This window comes from Bos mutus, chromosome 16, assembly GCF_027580195.1.
Source record: "Bos mutus isolate GX-2022 chromosome 16, NWIPB_WYAK_1.1, whole genome shotgun sequence".
NCBI classification, from domain to species: domain Eukaryota; kingdom Metazoa; phylum Chordata; class Mammalia; order Artiodactyla; family Bovidae; genus Bos; species Bos mutus.
In genome coordinates, this window is record NC_091632.1 from 48,631,593 (window position 1) to 48,649,123 (window position 17,531).

The 17,531-nt window shown below is 38.1% G+C and overlaps 2 protein-coding genes across 7 annotated transcripts in view; one reads left to right on the forward strand and one right to left on the reverse strand.

Annotated features, from left to right (window-relative positions):
• The window catches only part of FIRRM (FIGNL1 interacting regulator of recombination and mitosis), a 56,912-nt gene extending 43,352 nt beyond the window's left edge, over window positions 1-13,560 (reverse strand). For all 4 annotated transcript variants that reach the window (XM_070385314.1, XM_070385315.1, XM_014480331.2 and 1 more), the window contains exons 1-6: window positions 13,222-13,560; window positions 7,353-7,392; window positions 6,065-6,153; window positions 4,569-4,673; window positions 3,903-4,043; window positions 2,672-2,837 (exon numbers count right to left, since the gene is read on the reverse strand). In XM_070385314.1, the coding sequence (XP_070241415.1) occupies window positions 2,672-2,837; window positions 3,903-4,043; window positions 4,569-4,673; window positions 6,065-6,153; window positions 7,353-7,392; window positions 13,222-13,425 (745 nt within the window). In that variant the 5' untranslated portion in view covers window positions 13,426-13,560. The remainder of the gene's footprint in view (window positions 1-2,671; window positions 2,838-3,902; window positions 4,044-4,568; window positions 4,674-6,064; window positions 6,154-7,352; window positions 7,393-13,221) is intronic.
• METTL18 (methyltransferase 18, RPL3 N3(tau)-histidine) lies at window positions 13,427-16,652 on the forward strand. 3 transcript variants are annotated; one of them, XM_014480334.2, is made up of 2 exons: window positions 13,427-13,566; window positions 14,506-16,652. In XM_014480334.2, exon 2 carries the CDS (start codon window positions 14,718-14,720, stop codon window positions 15,837-15,839), a length of 1,122 nt encoding a protein of 373 aa, XP_014335820.1. In that variant the 5' UTR covers window positions 13,427-13,566; window positions 14,506-14,717; the 3' UTR covers window positions 15,840-16,652. The 3 variants fall into 3 exon arrangements, with proteins under 3 accessions (XP_014335820.1, XP_005902446.1, XP_014335821.1); XM_005902384.3 differs by having other exon boundaries at window positions 13,560-13,646; XM_014480335.2 differs by lacking the exon at window positions 13,427-13,566 and adding an exon at window positions 13,760-14,202.
• Window positions 16,653-17,531: the final 879 nt, after the last annotated feature.

A 17,531-nucleotide genomic window follows, 5' to 3' on the forward strand; every position in this document is an offset into this window, starting at 1 on the left:
GTTTGATGCTTATAGCTACTCTATGACCTAAATAAAATGAAAAATGTTCAGTGGAATAAAATTTGTGCCCTATTATAACTGAAATATTCTGCAGAGATTCTAATAAAAAATGATTTATTCCTAAGGAAAGAAAACCTAACAAAGAAGAATCAAAACAAATTTGTACAGTACTTATTAAGGTTTCTACTCTGCCTGTAGTAGATAATTTGTAAAAGTAAGCACAATAAACCCCCTATCTGTGTTCATGAGCTTGGGCAGTTCCCTTCCACAGACCCCAGGCATGGCCATATAACTTACTTTGGTCAACAGGACAAAAATAAACGTGAGGCAAGCAAAGACTTTAAAGTGCCTGACTACTGGGGCTTGCCCTCTCTTGCTGCTCTGACAACCCCTGAAGCTATCAGCAGGTAGCTGATCCCAGGCTAACCTGCTGGATGATGGGGTACACATGGCTGACTCAGCACATTATTCCTCCCTCTGCTCACAACCACTCATGAGTAAGGTCAATGGCCACAAACACCCAGGTGAGCCAGTTACACCCTGTGAAGCAGAGAAATCTTGTCCCGCCTCAGCCCAGCCTAAAAATACTCAGAACTGTGAATAAATGAAACAGTAATTGCTTTATTTTTCTTCTCATTTTTTTTGGGCTATGCCACTCAGCTTGCAGGATTTTCAGTCCCTCACCAGGGACTGAACACAGGCCCCGGCAATGAGAGCCCCAAGTCCTAACCACTGGACCCCCAAAGAACTCCCTAGTAGTTGCTTCAATATAACAGATTTTGGGGTGGTTTTTACAGAGCAAAAGGTACCTTATAATACTGTACAAAACCAACTTACTCTCCTTATGCTGAAGTTATGAATGCAAACTTTGCCTTTATGGAGTATTGTTTCTTAAACTCTGGGTCATGATGCATTTGGCAAGTGATGAAATGAATGAAGGAGCAATCAGCACTTTTTAAAAATAAAATAGACTATAATAGAGTACATTATTTCACATACAATAAATAAATGTAGTATATACATACACATGCACAAACATACACATACACATGTATTTATGTGTTTCAGGAAGGAATGAAAACTTTCTTACTAAGAATTTATAGCTTAAAAATTCTGAAAGCTACTACTTTAGAAGGTACAAGGTTGCACAGCTTTCTTTGCTAATCACTGTGGAGAAACAACCTACTTTGAACATTAACTAAATATATCAGTTCAGTTCAGTTGCTCAGTTGTCTCTGACTCTTTGCAACCCCATGGACTGCAGCACAGTCCATCACCAACTCCTGGAGCTTACTCAAACTCATGTCCACTGAGTCAGTGATGCCATCCAACCATCTCATCCTCTGTCGTCCCCTTCTCCTCCCGCATTCAATCTTTCCCAGCATCAGTGTCTTTTCAAATGAGTCAGCTCTTCGCATCAGGTGGCCAGCATATTGTAGTTTCAGCTTCAGCATCAGTCCTTCCAATGAATATTCAGGACTAATTTCCTTTAGGATGGACTGCTTAGATCTCCTTGAAGTCCAAGAGACTCTCGAGAGTCTTCTCCAACACCACAGTTCAAAAGCATCAACTCTTTGGTGCTCAGCTTTCTTTATAGTCCAACTCTCACATCCATACATGACTACTGGAAAAACCATAGCTTTCACTAGACAGACCTTTGTTGGGAAAGTAATGTCTCTGCTTTTTAATATGCTGTCTAGGTTAATCATAGCTTCCCTTCCAAGGAGTAAGCGTCTTTTAATTTCATGGCTGCAATCACCTTCTGCAGTGATTTTGGAGCCCAAGAAAATAAAGTCTCTCACTGTTTCCATTTTTTCCCCATCTATTTCCCATGAAGTGATGGGACCAGATGCCACGATCTTAGTTTTCTGAATGTTGAGCTTTAAGCCAACTTTTTCACTCTCCTCTTTCACCTTCATCAAGAGGCTCTTTAGTTCTTCACTGTCTGCCATAAGGGTGGTGTCATCTCCATGTCTGAGGTTATGATATTTCTCCCAGCAATCTTCATTCCAGCTTGTGCTTCATCCATCCCAGCATTTCACATCATGTACTCTGCATATAAGTTAAATAAGCAAGGTGACAATATACAGCCTTGACATACTCCTTTTCCTATTTGGAATGACTCTGTTGTTCCATGTCCATTTCTAACTGTTGCTTCTTGACCTGCATACAGATTTCTCAGGAGGCAGGTGAGGTTGTCTGGTATTCCCATCTCTTGAAGAATTTTCCACAGTTTGTTGTGATCCACACAGTCAAAGGCTTTGGTGTAGTCAATAAAGCAGCGGACATCACCAGATGGTCAATACCAAAATCAGACTGATTATATTCTTTGCAACCAAAGATGGACAACCTCTATACAGTCAGCAAAAACAAGACCAGGAGATGACTGTGGCTCAGATCATGAACTCCTTACCGACAAATTCAGACTTAAATTGAAGAAAAAGTAGGGAAAATCACCAAATATATAAATCTGTTAATGCATCAAATATCAACTTTACAAAATCTAAAAATTGAAAAGATTAAAAGTTTATTGGGTAGGATTTAAATTTTTTTATAAATTTAATATCATGAATCGCTAATTAGAAACAATGATTGGGTTCAGTAATTTAGTTGATGCATGGTTTATAGTCAATATACATCACATACCAAGTAGTAAGTTTTCCTCACTCACCTACTACCATATTCAAAATATCATCATGCTCATCTATTAAAGGGTTCATGCACACCATATCCAGCAGTTCCATGAGCTGCTTCTGAAGAGAATAGGCTTCCTTAAAAAGAGCCTGCAGAAGGTCTGCGACTAGGTGTAGACGCCCAGAATAGACAGATTCACTATTCTGATCACAAAAAAATAACGAGAGGAAAAAAGCAAATCAGAGAACGCTCAGGAGCCAAATTTATTTTAACTCATTCTATCAGAGCTTATAAATTTAATATTTTTACTGAATGACATATTCATTAAAGAAATGCTTAATGAACTTTCATCATATATAGTGTACTTTGAGAGATGCAGGCATGTATAAAATACAACCTCTGACTTCTAAGATCTTACAAATATAGAACAAAAAAGAAGATTAATAACACTAGGTCCATGGCATGACATTTTAGTACCCTATCACCAAAGAGAAGGATTAGGTAACAACAAACAGCATTATCACCCAACAACAGCATTATCCAACAAACAGCATTATCAAAATTGCCTGTGACCCACAAATCCTAGGCCAGCTTTTCTGCTTTAAAGCTGCCACAGGACTAAATAAAGGTCAAGGTCCTTTTATAGGCAACTAATTGTTAAGGAATTCACCTGAGTCACCAATGCCACGACAGAACTATTTCAGGATCCCTGTGACTCAACATGAATCCTTATCACTTCTTTCCTTATCAAGAGGAAACAGAATAAGACAACAACAAGGAAACTGCAAGCGCCCCCTTTGTAAGATTTCTCTACAACTACTTATTTTGAAACAAATATTTACATACATGCTGTTTGCTCTGTGGAAAAACCCATTGCAATAATACAGGATAAATGTAAGCTTATGAACAAACATGCTGCTGCCAAGTCGCTTCAGTCATGTCTGACTCTGTGCGACCCCATGGACTGCAGCCTACCAGGCTCCTCCGTCCATGGGATTTTCCAGGCAAGAACACTGGAGTGGGTTGCCATTTCCTTCTCCAATGCATGAAAGTGGAAAGTGAAAGTGAAGTCGCTCAGTCGTGTCTGACTCTTAGTGACCCCATGGACTGCAGCCTACCAGGCTCCTCCATCCATGGGATTTTCCGGGCAACAGTACTGGAGTGGGGTGCCATTGCCTTCTCCCATGAACAAACATAAACACTACCAATTCAGGCCCTTTGCTCATGGATTCTAGGCCATTTAAAGTGTACTTAGACCCATTACTCACCTTACAATGTACAAATGTACTTTTGATTACATGTAGGACTGAGGAGGGAAGACTATGAATATTTTCTAGAATGACGGATTCCTGAGTGGCACAGACATGCTGAACGCATCCAGTAAGAGCTCCTAATAGCTGTACCATTGTCTGGAAATAAGGAAAGAAGTTTCACTCAGAACGTATTTTCTGTGCATCAGTCACGACTGAGCGACTAAACTGAACTGAACTAGTATACTAGGGATATAGCAATGAACAAAACGGACCCTCTGTTCCTCCTTACACATAACTTTAGTCTATCAGAATTACAAATATTAAAACTGGCTATACATTTGGTTAAAAAAAAGAAGTTGGCATACTAACCCACACATCAAAGTATATGGCAGGTGTTCTACACATATGCCTTGGAATTATAGATAGGGCATGATATCTTGATTATATTTGTTTTACACTAGTTTATTACTTGTCTAAACTTATACAAGTTTAGATGTTTATTAAGCACAAAATTTTATAAAAATTCATTTATGCCTTTTGCAATATCTTCCTATCTTTAATTCTATAAATTTAATTCTAGCATTGGGCCATTATATAAACAGTATAAAGCTAATATTAGTATAAAAATTCTCACATTCTTGAAGTTCTGCCCCACCCCCCTTCCTAATATACTTGACATACTTGTAAAATATTTCTTAGAGTGCTCTGGATTTCTAAATTTTGGCTTGACAGTTCTCTGGCTTGACTGGTTAACTCATACATCATGTCATCAAATAATCTCACAGTCTGTGAAAACAAAGCAGGTCATAAACAGCAGTAATAGAAGTCACTAGAAAAGAAAGACACACCGTTCAAGAAAAAAATTGACTTGATTTTGCATTATTAATAGCCACAGGATATTGTCCAGTATAACAACTGTACCTAATACAGTTAATAATGTGTGTGTGTGTATAGTATTTTTTGTATAGTGTTTCTGCAATATAATCTCTTTGAAAAATACAAAGTCTTCAACAAAAATTGATGTCTTCCATTTCTGTAATAATATCCATAAAGAAATCACTCAAAGTTCACTTTTTGGTGTTATAACAAAAGTGCTACTCTTACACTTAAATAAATAAAAGATGATGATCTTAACCAATGAACATCCATGTGAACATTAAAAGGATATTTTCTGGTAGTGGTAATGAATCTGTGTTGAATTACCTATTTACTTGTTTTTTATCCAGTTTCCATTTTTGACCAGCTCAAAATACCATTCCTAGATTAGAGACACAGTACGTAACCTCAGAACTAAGTGTTTTTGTCTGAAAAGTTAGCCAAATTAAGATCTAAACAAGTTAAGTGGCCTAAACACTACACTACAAGAATAATCATAGTTGACAACACACTGTAATTAAAGAGGATACTGTTTCCCTTAGGCCTGTTAACACTCAACATCTCCTTTTCATCCATAGGTTAGCTGGACCTTTTTTGGTATCAAGAACAAATTTTAAGAATCTTTTTAGAGAACTGAGTGAATGAGTAAAAGGAGTTTTGATAACTATTTGCTTCAAAGCTACACTTAGAAGTCCATTCTAATAAGAGATAAGTTATCACACAAAAATATCTCGTCAGCAAAGTACCTTTAGTTCTCATAATAAAAAAAAAAAAAGTAATGACTCTGCTTTTCAGAGAAAAGGTATACCACATATATCTAAAAGGTAGCAATGCAGTGGTGAATTTGATGCTTCCTCTTAATTTACTTGATTTTACCAATATTCCAGCCATTTTTATTCTAAGGCTGCTTTGATAAATTCTAGCTTCATTTTTCCAGACAATGAAATTTAACAATTATTAATAAACTGTACAGAGAAGATACAAAAAGAGACTTAATTAACTTCATCATCCATCCCAATTTTCAATGAATAGCTTTAAAAATAACAAGAGTATTTAAAATTAACTACAAATAATAAAAATTCAATTAGTAAAAAATCCATACTCTCCAAAAACATAAGTTGTTTATTCACCTAACAATCATACTAACACCATTATATTCTCACATGAAATCATTTTTAACTGTTTTATTTGTATTTCAAGCATGTGATACATTAAGAAATTAAGAATAAATGGCCTAAAACTGAGGATACATTTTACTAGCCTTGATAACATGTAGATTAATTAAGATAGTAGTACTATACCTTTGGCAGCACTTGTGAAAAGAAAGTCTGTTCCAATGTCAGGTGGTTCATATGAGGTAAAAACATTTCCACAATAATTTTCAGAATTTCTATAAAAGAAAATGGTAATATATTTTCTAACAATATTAAGTCACATCAGCCAACAAAGATTACTATCCATTCCCAATGCAAGCATATTTAAGTACTACCAACCAAAAGCTTTGAACAGTTTCAAAATGCCATAGTCTATGTGGAGAAACTATTAACAATTAAATAACCTGAAATAATAGCAAAATTAAAAAAAAAAACAACCCAACCTATATGTTCAGTAATTGAGGATTAGTTAATGGATGAGGTACATCTACTGAATAGGATCTGTGATCATTAAAACATTTGTTAGAGATTATGTAAAACAATGATAAAATGTCCACAATACTTTAAGCTAAAATGAAGAGAGTTTCAAATGGTATAATTCTAATTTTAATATATATATATAAACATGTATATACAAAGAATAATACACAGATAAGCTAGCAGGAATATACAGAATCAAGATGAGGACGTCTTAAGCCAAAATCTGAAATATTTCAGATTCATAATTGTTTTATTATTCTGTTTTTCTGCATGTTAACAAATTTTCTATACTGAATGTGCATAACTCTTAACCTCAGGATAAAAAAATAACTGTTACTTAAAAAAAATTAGACTCCATATGCCCATATGCAGCACATAGGTTCAAGACTGTAAGCAAATTCCACAATCAAGTGAAACGTAAATAGAAAAGAACTCAAAATATATGGGGAAACTAGAAAGGATAGTCTTAATTCTCTACCTCTTTTTCTAAGTAAATAAGTAAATAACATCAAGTAAGAGTAATGAAGACAGATGAGGTTAAAGTCAACTTTTCCAAATAACAAATTAGTCATGCCTAAACAAGCAGCTTTTTGTAACTTAGAAAGTATTTCCTAACTAACACTACACAAATAAAGAGGTTGAAGGTTATTCAGTAGACTGCAAATTATGTTTTTTATAGGTCTAACCAGCTTAACAACTAATATTTAAAATGTACATTGTGCTTATCACACGTTATCAAATAGAACACTTTTGGTATCTATGCAGACTGAAATATAAAACTTTTTAAGTACTATAATTTGAGGTAATTGGTCATTTTAACTAACTGAAGATAACAAAAGTTGTAACCATACAACAGGAAGAATAAATTCAAAAGGAATATGAAACTGTATTGAGATGTGGGACTTAAGCTTTAATGACATCAAAGCAATCATACAATTAAGACAATTTTACTTACGAATATGCTCAATCCAATTGTCAGAATGCTGATACATAGAGTAAAAAAATTAAGGGAGAACTAGTATTATAGTATTAAGATGTTCAATATCACAGTAATCCAAGTCTATGCCCCGACCAGTAACGCTGAAGAAGCTGAAGTTGAATGGTTCTATGAAGACCTACAAGACCTTCCAGAATTAACACACAAAAAAGATGTCCTTTTCATTGTAGGGGACTGGAATGCAAAAGTAGGAAGTCAAGAAACACCTGGAGTAATAGGCAAATTTGGCCTTGGAGTACAGAATGAAGTAGGACAAAGGTTAAGAGAGTTCTGCCAAGAGAATGCACTGGTCATAGTAAACACCCTCTTCCAACAACACAAGAGAAGCCTCTACACATGGACATCACCAGATGGTCAACACTGAAATCAGACTGATTATATTCTTTGCAAGCAAAGACGGAGAAGCTCTATACAGTCAGCAAAAACAAGACCGGGAGCTGATTGTGGCTCAGATCATGAACTCCTTATTGCCAAATTCAGACTTAAATTGAAGAAAGTAGGGAAAACCACTAGACCATTCAGGTGACCACTAGACCATTCAGGTGACCTAAATCAAATCCCTAACGATTATACAGTGGAAGTGAGAAACAGATTTAAGGGACTAGATTTGATAGACAAGAGTACCTGATGAACTATGGACGGAGGTTCATGACATTGTGCAGGAGACAGGGATCAAGAACATCACCAAGAAAAAGAAATGCAAAAAAACAAAATGGCTGTCTGAGGAGGCATTACAAATAGCTGTGAAAAGAAGAGAAGAGAAGAGCAAAGGAGAAAAGGAAAGATATAAGCATCTGAATGCAGAGTTCCAAACAGTGAGGAGCAATAAGAAAACCTACCCCAGTGATCAGTGCAAAGAAATATTAGAAAACAATAGAATGGGAAAGACTAGAGATCTCTTCAAGAAAATTAAAGATACCAAGGGAATATCTCATGCAAAGATGAGTTCAATAAAGGACAGAAATGGTATGGACCTAACAGAAGCAGAAGATATTAAGAAGAGGTGGTAAGAATACACAGAACTGTACAAAAAAGATTTTCATGACCCAGATAATCATGATGGTGTGATCAGTCACCTAGAGCCAGACATCCTGGAATGTGAAGTCAAGTGGGACTTAGGAAGCATCACTATGAACAAAGCTAGTGGAGGTGATGGAATTCCAGTTGAGCAATTTCAAATCCTGAAAGATGATGCTGTGAAAGTGCTGCACTCAATATGCCAGCAAATTTGGAAAACTCAGCAGTGGCCACGGGACTGGAAAAGGTCAGTTTTTATTCCAATCTCTAAGAAAGGCAAAGTCAAAGAATGCTCAAACTACTGCACTACTGCACTCATCTCACATACTAGTAAAGTAATGCTCAAAATTCTCCAAGCCAGGCTTAAACAATATGTGAACCGTGAACTTCCAGATGTTCAAGCTGGTTTTAAAAAAGGAACCAGAGATCAAATTGCCAACATCTGCTGGATCATGGAAAAAGCAAGAGAGAAACAGAAAAACATCTATTTCTGCTTTATTGACTATGCCAAAGCCTTTGACTGTGTGGATCACAATCAACTGTGGAAAATTCTGAAAGAGATGGGAATACCAGACCACCTGATCTGCCTCTTGAGAAATCTGTATGCAGGTCAGGAAGCAACAGTTAGAACTGGACATGGAACAACAGACTGATTCCAAATGGGAAAAGGAGTAAGTCAAGGCTGTATATTGTCCCCCTGCTTATTTAACTTATATGCAGAGTACATCATGACAAACGCTGGGCTGAAGAAGCACAAGCTGGAATCAAGACTGCCAGGAGAAATATCAATAACCTCAGATATGCAGATGACACCACCCTTATGGCAGAAAGTGAAGAACTAAAGAGCCTCTTGATGAAAGTGAAAGAGGAGAGTGAAAAAGTTGGCTTAAAGCTCAAGATTCAGAAAATTAAGATCATGGCATCTGGTTCCATCACTTCATGGCAAATAGATGGAGAAACAGTGGAAACAAGTGACAGACTTTATTTTTGAGGGCTCCAAAATTACTGCAGATGGTGACTGCAGCCATGAAATTAAAAGACGCTTACTCCTTGGAAGGAAAAGTTATGACCAACCTAGACAGCACATTAAAAAGCAGAGACATTACTTTTCCAACAAGGTCTGTCTAGTCAAGGCTATGTTTTTTCCAGTAGTCATGTATGGACGTGAAAGTTGGACTATAAAGAAAGCTGAGTGCCAAAGAATTGATGCTTTTGAACTGGTGGTGTTGGAGAAGACTCTTGAGAGTCCCTTGGACTGCAAGGAGATCCAACCAGTCCATCCTAAAGGAAATCAGTCCTGAATGTTCACTGGAAGGACTGATGTTGAAGCTGAAACTCCAAAGTATGGCCACCTGATATGAAGAGCTGACTCATTTGAAAAGACCCTGATGCTGGGTAAGATTGAAGGTGGGAGGAGAAGGGGATGACAGAGAATGAGATGGTTAGATAGCATCACTGACTCAATGGACATGAGTTTGAGTAAACTTCAGTTGTTGTGGATGGACAGAGAGGCCTGGCGTACTACAGTCCATGGGTCGCAAAGAGTCGGACACGACTGAGCAACTGAACTGAGTAAAATATTCACTACTGAGAACAGTGTTTCAAAAGACCTTTCTTGAAGTTTAAGCAATGATAATAAGAGACTAAGATGAGACTCAAATTACTGGCTTAATTTTGCTTTTAAAAAAGTAATGCTTATTAAGCTAACAAACTATAGAATGAAAATACTTTAAGGAAGTATTTTCAAAATGCTCTAGGATAAACTTATCTCTTCGAACTATATGTAATTATGACATATTTCTGACAGATGAGAAACAGTCCATAATAATCCATGGTTTCTGAAACAAATTTATTTCTCCTTAGCACTTCTATAGTACTGTATCTACACCTGTCACCAATCATTTTCTACTTTCTTTTCATGTTATTAGCATATCTATCTTAGCACCTTATCAGACTGAAACTCTTCTGCAAATAGCTTACAAATACATGATAATAAACTATCCTATATGCACTGTAAAAGTTAACAGTAATCACATTATAAACTATACACTTTCAAACCATTAAGAATAATTGTTAGAAAGTTTTTACTGTAAAAATAATATAAGAATTATTAAAGCATGTGTCAATCAGAAAAATTAAAAAAACACAACCCCATCACAGTAATATAAGAAGTCATTCTTTTTCTGAAATCTTACTTTGCAACTACATATCTTACAGCAGCAATCAAAATGAGGCATGGTCACTAACTCATTTTAGTTCAGTAGAACTAATTTAGTTCAAACTGGGCAGAATCTGCCTCATGTATAAATTTTAGGAAAGGTAAAAAAAAAATTTAACCTCTTCCAAAATTTAAACTTCAGTTATGATTATGCAGACATGCAGGCAAAGACTGAAAAATAACATGTAAAATGCAAAAGATAAAAATAATAACGTTTGGGTGACAGAACTGTGGATTTATAGAAAATATCTTTCATTTGTTAAAAGTGCTGTAGTAAAACCAAAAGCTGAAAAACAAAATTATATAATGAGACTTCAGGCCATTTTAAAACATGACAAAATTTTTTAGCCCTTCACTGAATGCTTACTATATGCCAGGAACTATTCTAAGTGCTGGAGACAATGCAGTGAAAACAAAATTCCTGCCTTTATGAACTTTACAGTATAGTGAGGAAAAGCTAAAAGGAAACAAAGTAAACAACATAATTTCTATTAACGATCTGACTGCTCTTTAGAAAACTGAACAGAGCAATGTGGTAAGTATTACTGACTGGGTTTGGGGAAACCACCTAAAACTGAGGGCTCTGAAAACGGCTTACCTGAGTAGGTGACATATGAGCTGAAACCTGAATAATGAGACCTACCAAAGACTGGGAGAAGAGCTACATGGAACATCAACAAACATGAAGATCCTAAGGTAGGTGACCTTCATGTATCTCTGGTTAGAATGTAGTGAGCTAAGTAGGAGAGGACAAGGCTTAGAACATGAGGAGACCTGAAAGTAAAAGTTTAGATTTTATTCCTAATTTGTTAAGAAGCCTTTGTGGTAAGGGGTGCCTTAAAAAGGAAATGACATGTTTCTCAATATGAACTTTTTTTGGGGAGACTATAAAAGGACATGAGTAGAAGCAAAAGAACTATTAACTACAGCCCAGATGAGAGGTTATGGGGGTTTGGAGCAGTGGCAGGAAATGGGGATGATGGATTCAAAATACAGTCTGAGGGCAGAAATGAAAGAACTTGATTAAAGGTTTTGGCTTGTGAAACCGTTTAAGAAGCCTAGGGGTTTAGGTTCTTTCAAATTTTGAGATGAAACTTAAAATTTCATCAAAAGAACAGGTTTTGGTTCTTTTGAATTTTAAGTTTGAGATGAAAACCAGGAGGGAATGTTGACTTTTTTTGGGGGGGGGGGTGGGAATAAAAATTTTTACTTTCAATTACTGAAATCCCCTATAAGCTTGAGGGGGGGGGGGGACGGGGGGAGAGGAACCATGCTCTTTGTTCCCCCTAAGCCTAACACCCGGCCTGCTGTGTATTATGTACATTATAAAAGTTTTTGAGGATAAGGATGGCTATTAGCTGCAGAAATCAAAAATCTTTTAGGACAGAAATTCCGTATCTGCACAACAACTAAGAAAGGGCTTTGGCACTGAAGTGGGATTTCTTTGTGACAGTAATACCTACATTTGGCTTTATCTGTAAAAAATTATTTGTGCAGTGTTCAGAATTTCTCAAGTGAAGGCCTTGTTTTTGAGTGCAGTTTTAAGTTTTCTGTGCTCAAAGCTGTTAAAAAAAAAAAAAAAGCTACCCTTTAACGTGAAGGGCTGCTGCTGCTGCTAAGTCACTTCAGTCGTGTCTGACTCTGTGAGACCCCATAGATGGCAGCCCACCAGGCTCCCCCGTCCCTGGGATTCTCCAGGCAAGAACACTGGAGTGGGTTGCCATTTCCTTCTCCAATGCATGAAAGTGAAAAGTGAAAGGGAAGTCGCTCAGTCGTGTCCGACTCTTAGCGACCCCATGGACTGCAGCCTACCAGGCTCCTCCATCCATGGGATTTTCCAGGCAAGAGTACTGGAGTGGGGTGCCATTGCCTTCCCCCACACGAAGGGCTAGGCCTCCACATACATTTACAACCAAAAAGGGATTCAACTACTAAACGGTCTGCACCTGAACAAGAGTCATTAAGTACCTCAAACGCAGCACATGAAAGCCAATTAGTAAACGAAGCAACTTCTCACCAGCAATAAACCAAGAAGTTTGAAAACCGGACGGGAATAACATTTGAATTTGCTTAACATCTTTTACAGACCTGGCAGCATGGCAGAACTACGTCCTTTAATTCGATTCTCAAAATAGTGGAGGAAGGTATTCACTATCACCGCCCATTTTAGAGATGAGCGCTCGGAGTATCTCGCTCTCCTCTACTTCATCTAGAGTCGGCTCACCTTACAGCTCAAGGCTAAGTTCCTGTCTCCCCCGCTCTCCACCAAGCAAAAGTAATGACACTTAACTGCACATACAGAGCAACCTGAAGGCTCAGAGGAGTGGAAGAAAACGCCATATCCACTGCCGAAAACCATTGTAACAACACCCGAGAGCCCTCCGAATGCCAAAGCCAAGCGTGACTTTGGCCTCAGCACCCACGGCTCTCGCTCGCCCTTCATTTCCTCGCTTACTCATCTCGCTGTCAACAGAGAGCGGAGAAGGTTGAAGCCGCATGGACCCAGCAAGGCCCAAAAGCCGGTTAGATGAGACAGAAAGTTGGAGACCGGCCCCACAGCCCTCTCCAGGTGGAAATGACAGTAAAGGATATAAGGAGCCGAGGCAGGACAGACGGCAATTCCCGGCGGCATAGTTCCTCCGGCCAGCTACTTATTTCTTCCAGTGGAACCGCGCTCTCCGGGACAGCGCGTTCCTGAGACATGCTTTCGCCCAGCACCAAAGCTTCAAAACACTCCCGCCAGAACCAAGACCGGAAACTCCCACCGTCCCGGCAGGCCTTGCGAACCAAGACCATAGAGAAGAAGGGCGCCGCTTTCCTTGGTGAGCCCGGGCCCCGCACGACTGGGAAGAAAGCCGGGCTTGTCTGGCCTGGGAAGGACTCGATTCACTGGTGCACGTTTCCGGTCTGGCGAGTCTGGCCGGCGTTCTCCGCGAGGTGAGTAGGGAGTCTGTCGGGCGGTGAGCATCTCCAAGTTTGGATAACTGTCAACGTTGCTTTGAGACGCTGTGGGGGAGGTGAGGGCCGAGAGTCCCCAGATTTACAACCTTCCATCCCGTGGGGCTTTTTGGTTGCACATCTGGGGTTGGGTTTGACCTGGGCATGCGGCCAGGAATGACAAGTCCCGCGGTGAAGTGGGATAGAAACAGGCGCCGACCTACCCACTTAATATGTTGACCCTACTTTATATCTTGTGTAATGGGGCTAGAGACCCACCTGTCAGAATTGGTGTGCAGATTGAACTGATGGTATATATTAAGTGTCTAGCACAGTAGATACAGAGAAGACCCTCTTGATTAAGTTGCTTCCATTTTCTACAGGCCTCTCCACACGGTTCAGTACCCTTATTTTGTGTCAAGCTAATCTTTACTAATTACTCCAGAGTTACCTCACTCCGTACACTTAGGGCTGCTGATCTCGGCTAAGTGTTTGTAGTTAGGTCATTTGGGTGAATTTACACACATCAGCATAGCTGTGCATGTTTTTAAAGGGATGCTCATTCAGCAAGATTCAATCTTGAAGTCCTGTTACATGAAACGGTAACAGACTGAAGAGATTCTGGCAGTTTAAGAGGTAAATATTATATGTTTGGGCAGGGTCGTGACAATCGCTAAGCTGATCATTTTCTGCTCGAGAATTTCGGACTGTATTGTTTTTAATTGTTGCTGCTGCTGCTGTTCTTTTGTTTGTTTTTAGAGTTTATTATCTTCAGCTTTTGAACCCTGAAGGCTGTGTGTGTTTCCAAATCTGTCTCCCTCTCTCTCCACAGCTTTCATAGAAAAGCTGTTCGTGGGGGAGGGTGGAATGTTTAGTATTAAATTTAAATGAAATGTGTCACTTTGCTTCTTAATAACAATTTTCTTTTTTTTTCTCTAGAGCTGCACTGAAAGAAGAGCAAAGACCTCTTGAAAGTCATTTGGAAATAGCTCTGAATATTTATAACTGTATATGCAGCTAAAGAGAAATAGACCTTCAGCAAAACTAACAGAATAATTAATTGAGGCAGGTTTATATGTGTGTCATCAGTTTTATCCAGAAGTTGAAGAAGCTTCCTTGAAGTTTAACGTTTGTGTGCATTTTATGAGAGAATGACTTTTCAATTTAATTTCACTATAGAAGACCATCTGGAAGATGAATTAACATCTCTTGGAGATGGAGCTTTGGCCCTACATTCTTCAAAAGAGTCTTTAGTCTCAGAAAGACAAAAAGGTACACACAGAGACAAAAAATGTTCCACAGAACAATCTGACTTGCTGCAGGACCATTTGTGGGAACATAAGTCAGAGAGAAATGAGGCTCCCTCTCAAGACCCAGACAGCTCATTTGGTGCAGCTAACAGTTCAAGTAACTTGGAACCACATGAGGAAAAGCCCTGCTTGAAAGTTGCCAAAGAGCATGCTGTGCCTAAAGATTTAAAGAAAGTGTTAGAAAATAAAGTCACAGAAACATTACCAGGTCTCCAACACGTTAACATATCAATAATGAAAACCACCTTGTTGAAAGAGAACTTCCCTGGAGAAAATATCATTTCAAAAAGCTTTTCTTCTCACTCTGACCTGATTTCAGGTGTTTATGAAGGAGGCTTGAAAATCTGGGAGTGTACCTTTGACCTCATGGCATATTTGACAAAGGCCAAAGTGAAATTTGCTGGGAAAAAAGTGTTGGATCTCGGTTGTGGATCAGGGTTGCTGGGTATAATGGCACTCAAGGGAGGTGCCAAAGAAATTCATTTTCAAGATTATAACAGTGTGGTGATTGATGAAGTAACCTTACCTAATGTAGTGGCCAACTTGACTTTGGAAGATGAAGAAAATGATGTAAATGAACCAGATGTGAAAAGACTCAGGAGATCAACAGTAGCACAAGAGCTATGTAAATGCCGCTTCTTTTCAGGGGAGTGGTCTGAGTTTTGTAAGCTTATACTGAGCAGTGAAAAACTCTTTGAAAAATATGATCTCATTCTTACTTCAGAAACGATTTACAATCCAGATTATTATGTTCCTTTGCACCAAACATTCCTTAGATTGTTAGATAAAAATGGACAGGTGCTTTTGGCCAGCAAAGTACATTATTTTGGTGTGGGTGGAGGTACTCATCTCTTTCAGAAGTTTGTAGAAGAAAGGAATGTATTTGAGACTAGAACACTTGAAATAATTGATGAAGGACTAAAGAGATGCCTAATTGAAATGACTTTTAAGTACCCCACTTAATGTCCACTGAGCGTCCTAAGTGAAATAAACGGAATAACTAAAACCTTATTTTGAATGATTTCTGATTTATATTATTTCTGAAATTATTATGTTTGTTTAATTTTGTTTAGCCAAATAAGAGACCAACTATATTAACACTTTACTTGTTGGTGAGACTGAGAGAACAGTGTTTCTGAGCATTTGAAGAGATTTCCTAGGAAGTAATTTTGTGAGAAAGTTTTCTACTCTCCACTTTCATTCTATTTAACCTTTCTACCACCTTTAGCACATAAATTTGCCATTTCTTACTTCACATTCGAATTTCTTCGCAGGCTTTGTCAGTTTCTGTTCCCATGGAGTGCCTGGTCAATCACCATGCTTTTCACTTTAAAGGCATGCATGTGTGCTAAGTTGCTTCAGTCATGTCCAACTCTTTGTGACCCCATAAACTAGCCTGCAAGACTCCTCTGTCCATGAGGTTTTCCAGGCAAGAATCCTGGAGTGGGTTGCCAGGCCCTCCTTCAGGGGATCTTCCTGACCCAGGGATGGAACCCCCATCTCTTACCTTTCCTGCATTGGCAGGTGAGTTCTTTACAACTAGAGCCATCTGGAAAGCCCAAAGGTGTACATATGCATTACTGAATGGTTCTGAACCTAAATACTAGATCAGAGGTGTTAAATAACTAGGAAGAGGTTTGGGCTTTTAAAATATTCATTTATCTTATATAACAAGAATCAAAATGCTGAGCAGTTGAATTCACACTGAGATGGAATAAATAAAGGGGAATCATGATAGTATAAAAGTGATACAGAAAGCTTACAGTGCTTGTAGCCCTTTTGTAGCCAAGTAAGTAGGAGATCCTAGGGTCTTGGTAGGAAAAAGAATAGGAAACACAATTTCAGACTCTAAGGAGTAAAGATTCTTCATTCTTTAAGTAATAGGGAAGAGAAGAAGAGATAAAGTATTTTTTATTTTAATGCAAAATTTTTCACACTTAACATACCTGAAATTGGAATCTATACCTTACTATTTATAACTGCAATGCTAGAGATCCAGGTTAAATTTCTGGGTCGGAAAGATCCCTGGAAAAGGGAATGGCAATCCACTTCAATGTTCTTACCTGGAGAATTCCATGGGTAGATGAGCCTGGCGGGCTACAGTCCTTGGGGTAACAAAGCGTCGTCTACGACTGAGTGACTAACATTTCATTTTTCAACCTTACTATCTATAACTATTGTGCCACTGGCAGTCTTTATTGTCTTTCTTGGAGGTAACTAAAATAATGGTACAACCTGGATTCAATGAGATGTGATAGTCACAATGTCTGTTAATTAGGCAGTTTGTCTACTTGTTGCTGAATTTTTATAATCTTACAAGGTATATATCATCCATATTTTAATAATGATCATAATAGCTAACAGTTTTCAGCATTTACTATATGCAGGGTAGAAGGGATTTACATACACTGACATTTAATATTCATAACAGCCCTGAATTATAATTACTGTCTCCATTTTATAGATAAGTTGAGACTCAAGAAGGTAATTTGATCCTTATCACAGTCCTCATATTCAGAACCTGAATCTGAACTAAAGTCTTTTTTTAAAAGGTGAAGATTTACTCTTCACCACCCCAGTGCTCTTAACCGTGCCTTACAATGCCAAATATTTTAGGACCCTTTTATTATTCTGAAATGAAAGCCACAGTTAAAC

Excerpts from the sequence above, each read along its gene's own strand:
- METTL18 (XM_014480334.2), top strand. The coding sequence starts at position 14,718 with ATGACTTTTCAATTTAATTTCACTATAGAAGACCATCTGGAAGATGAA.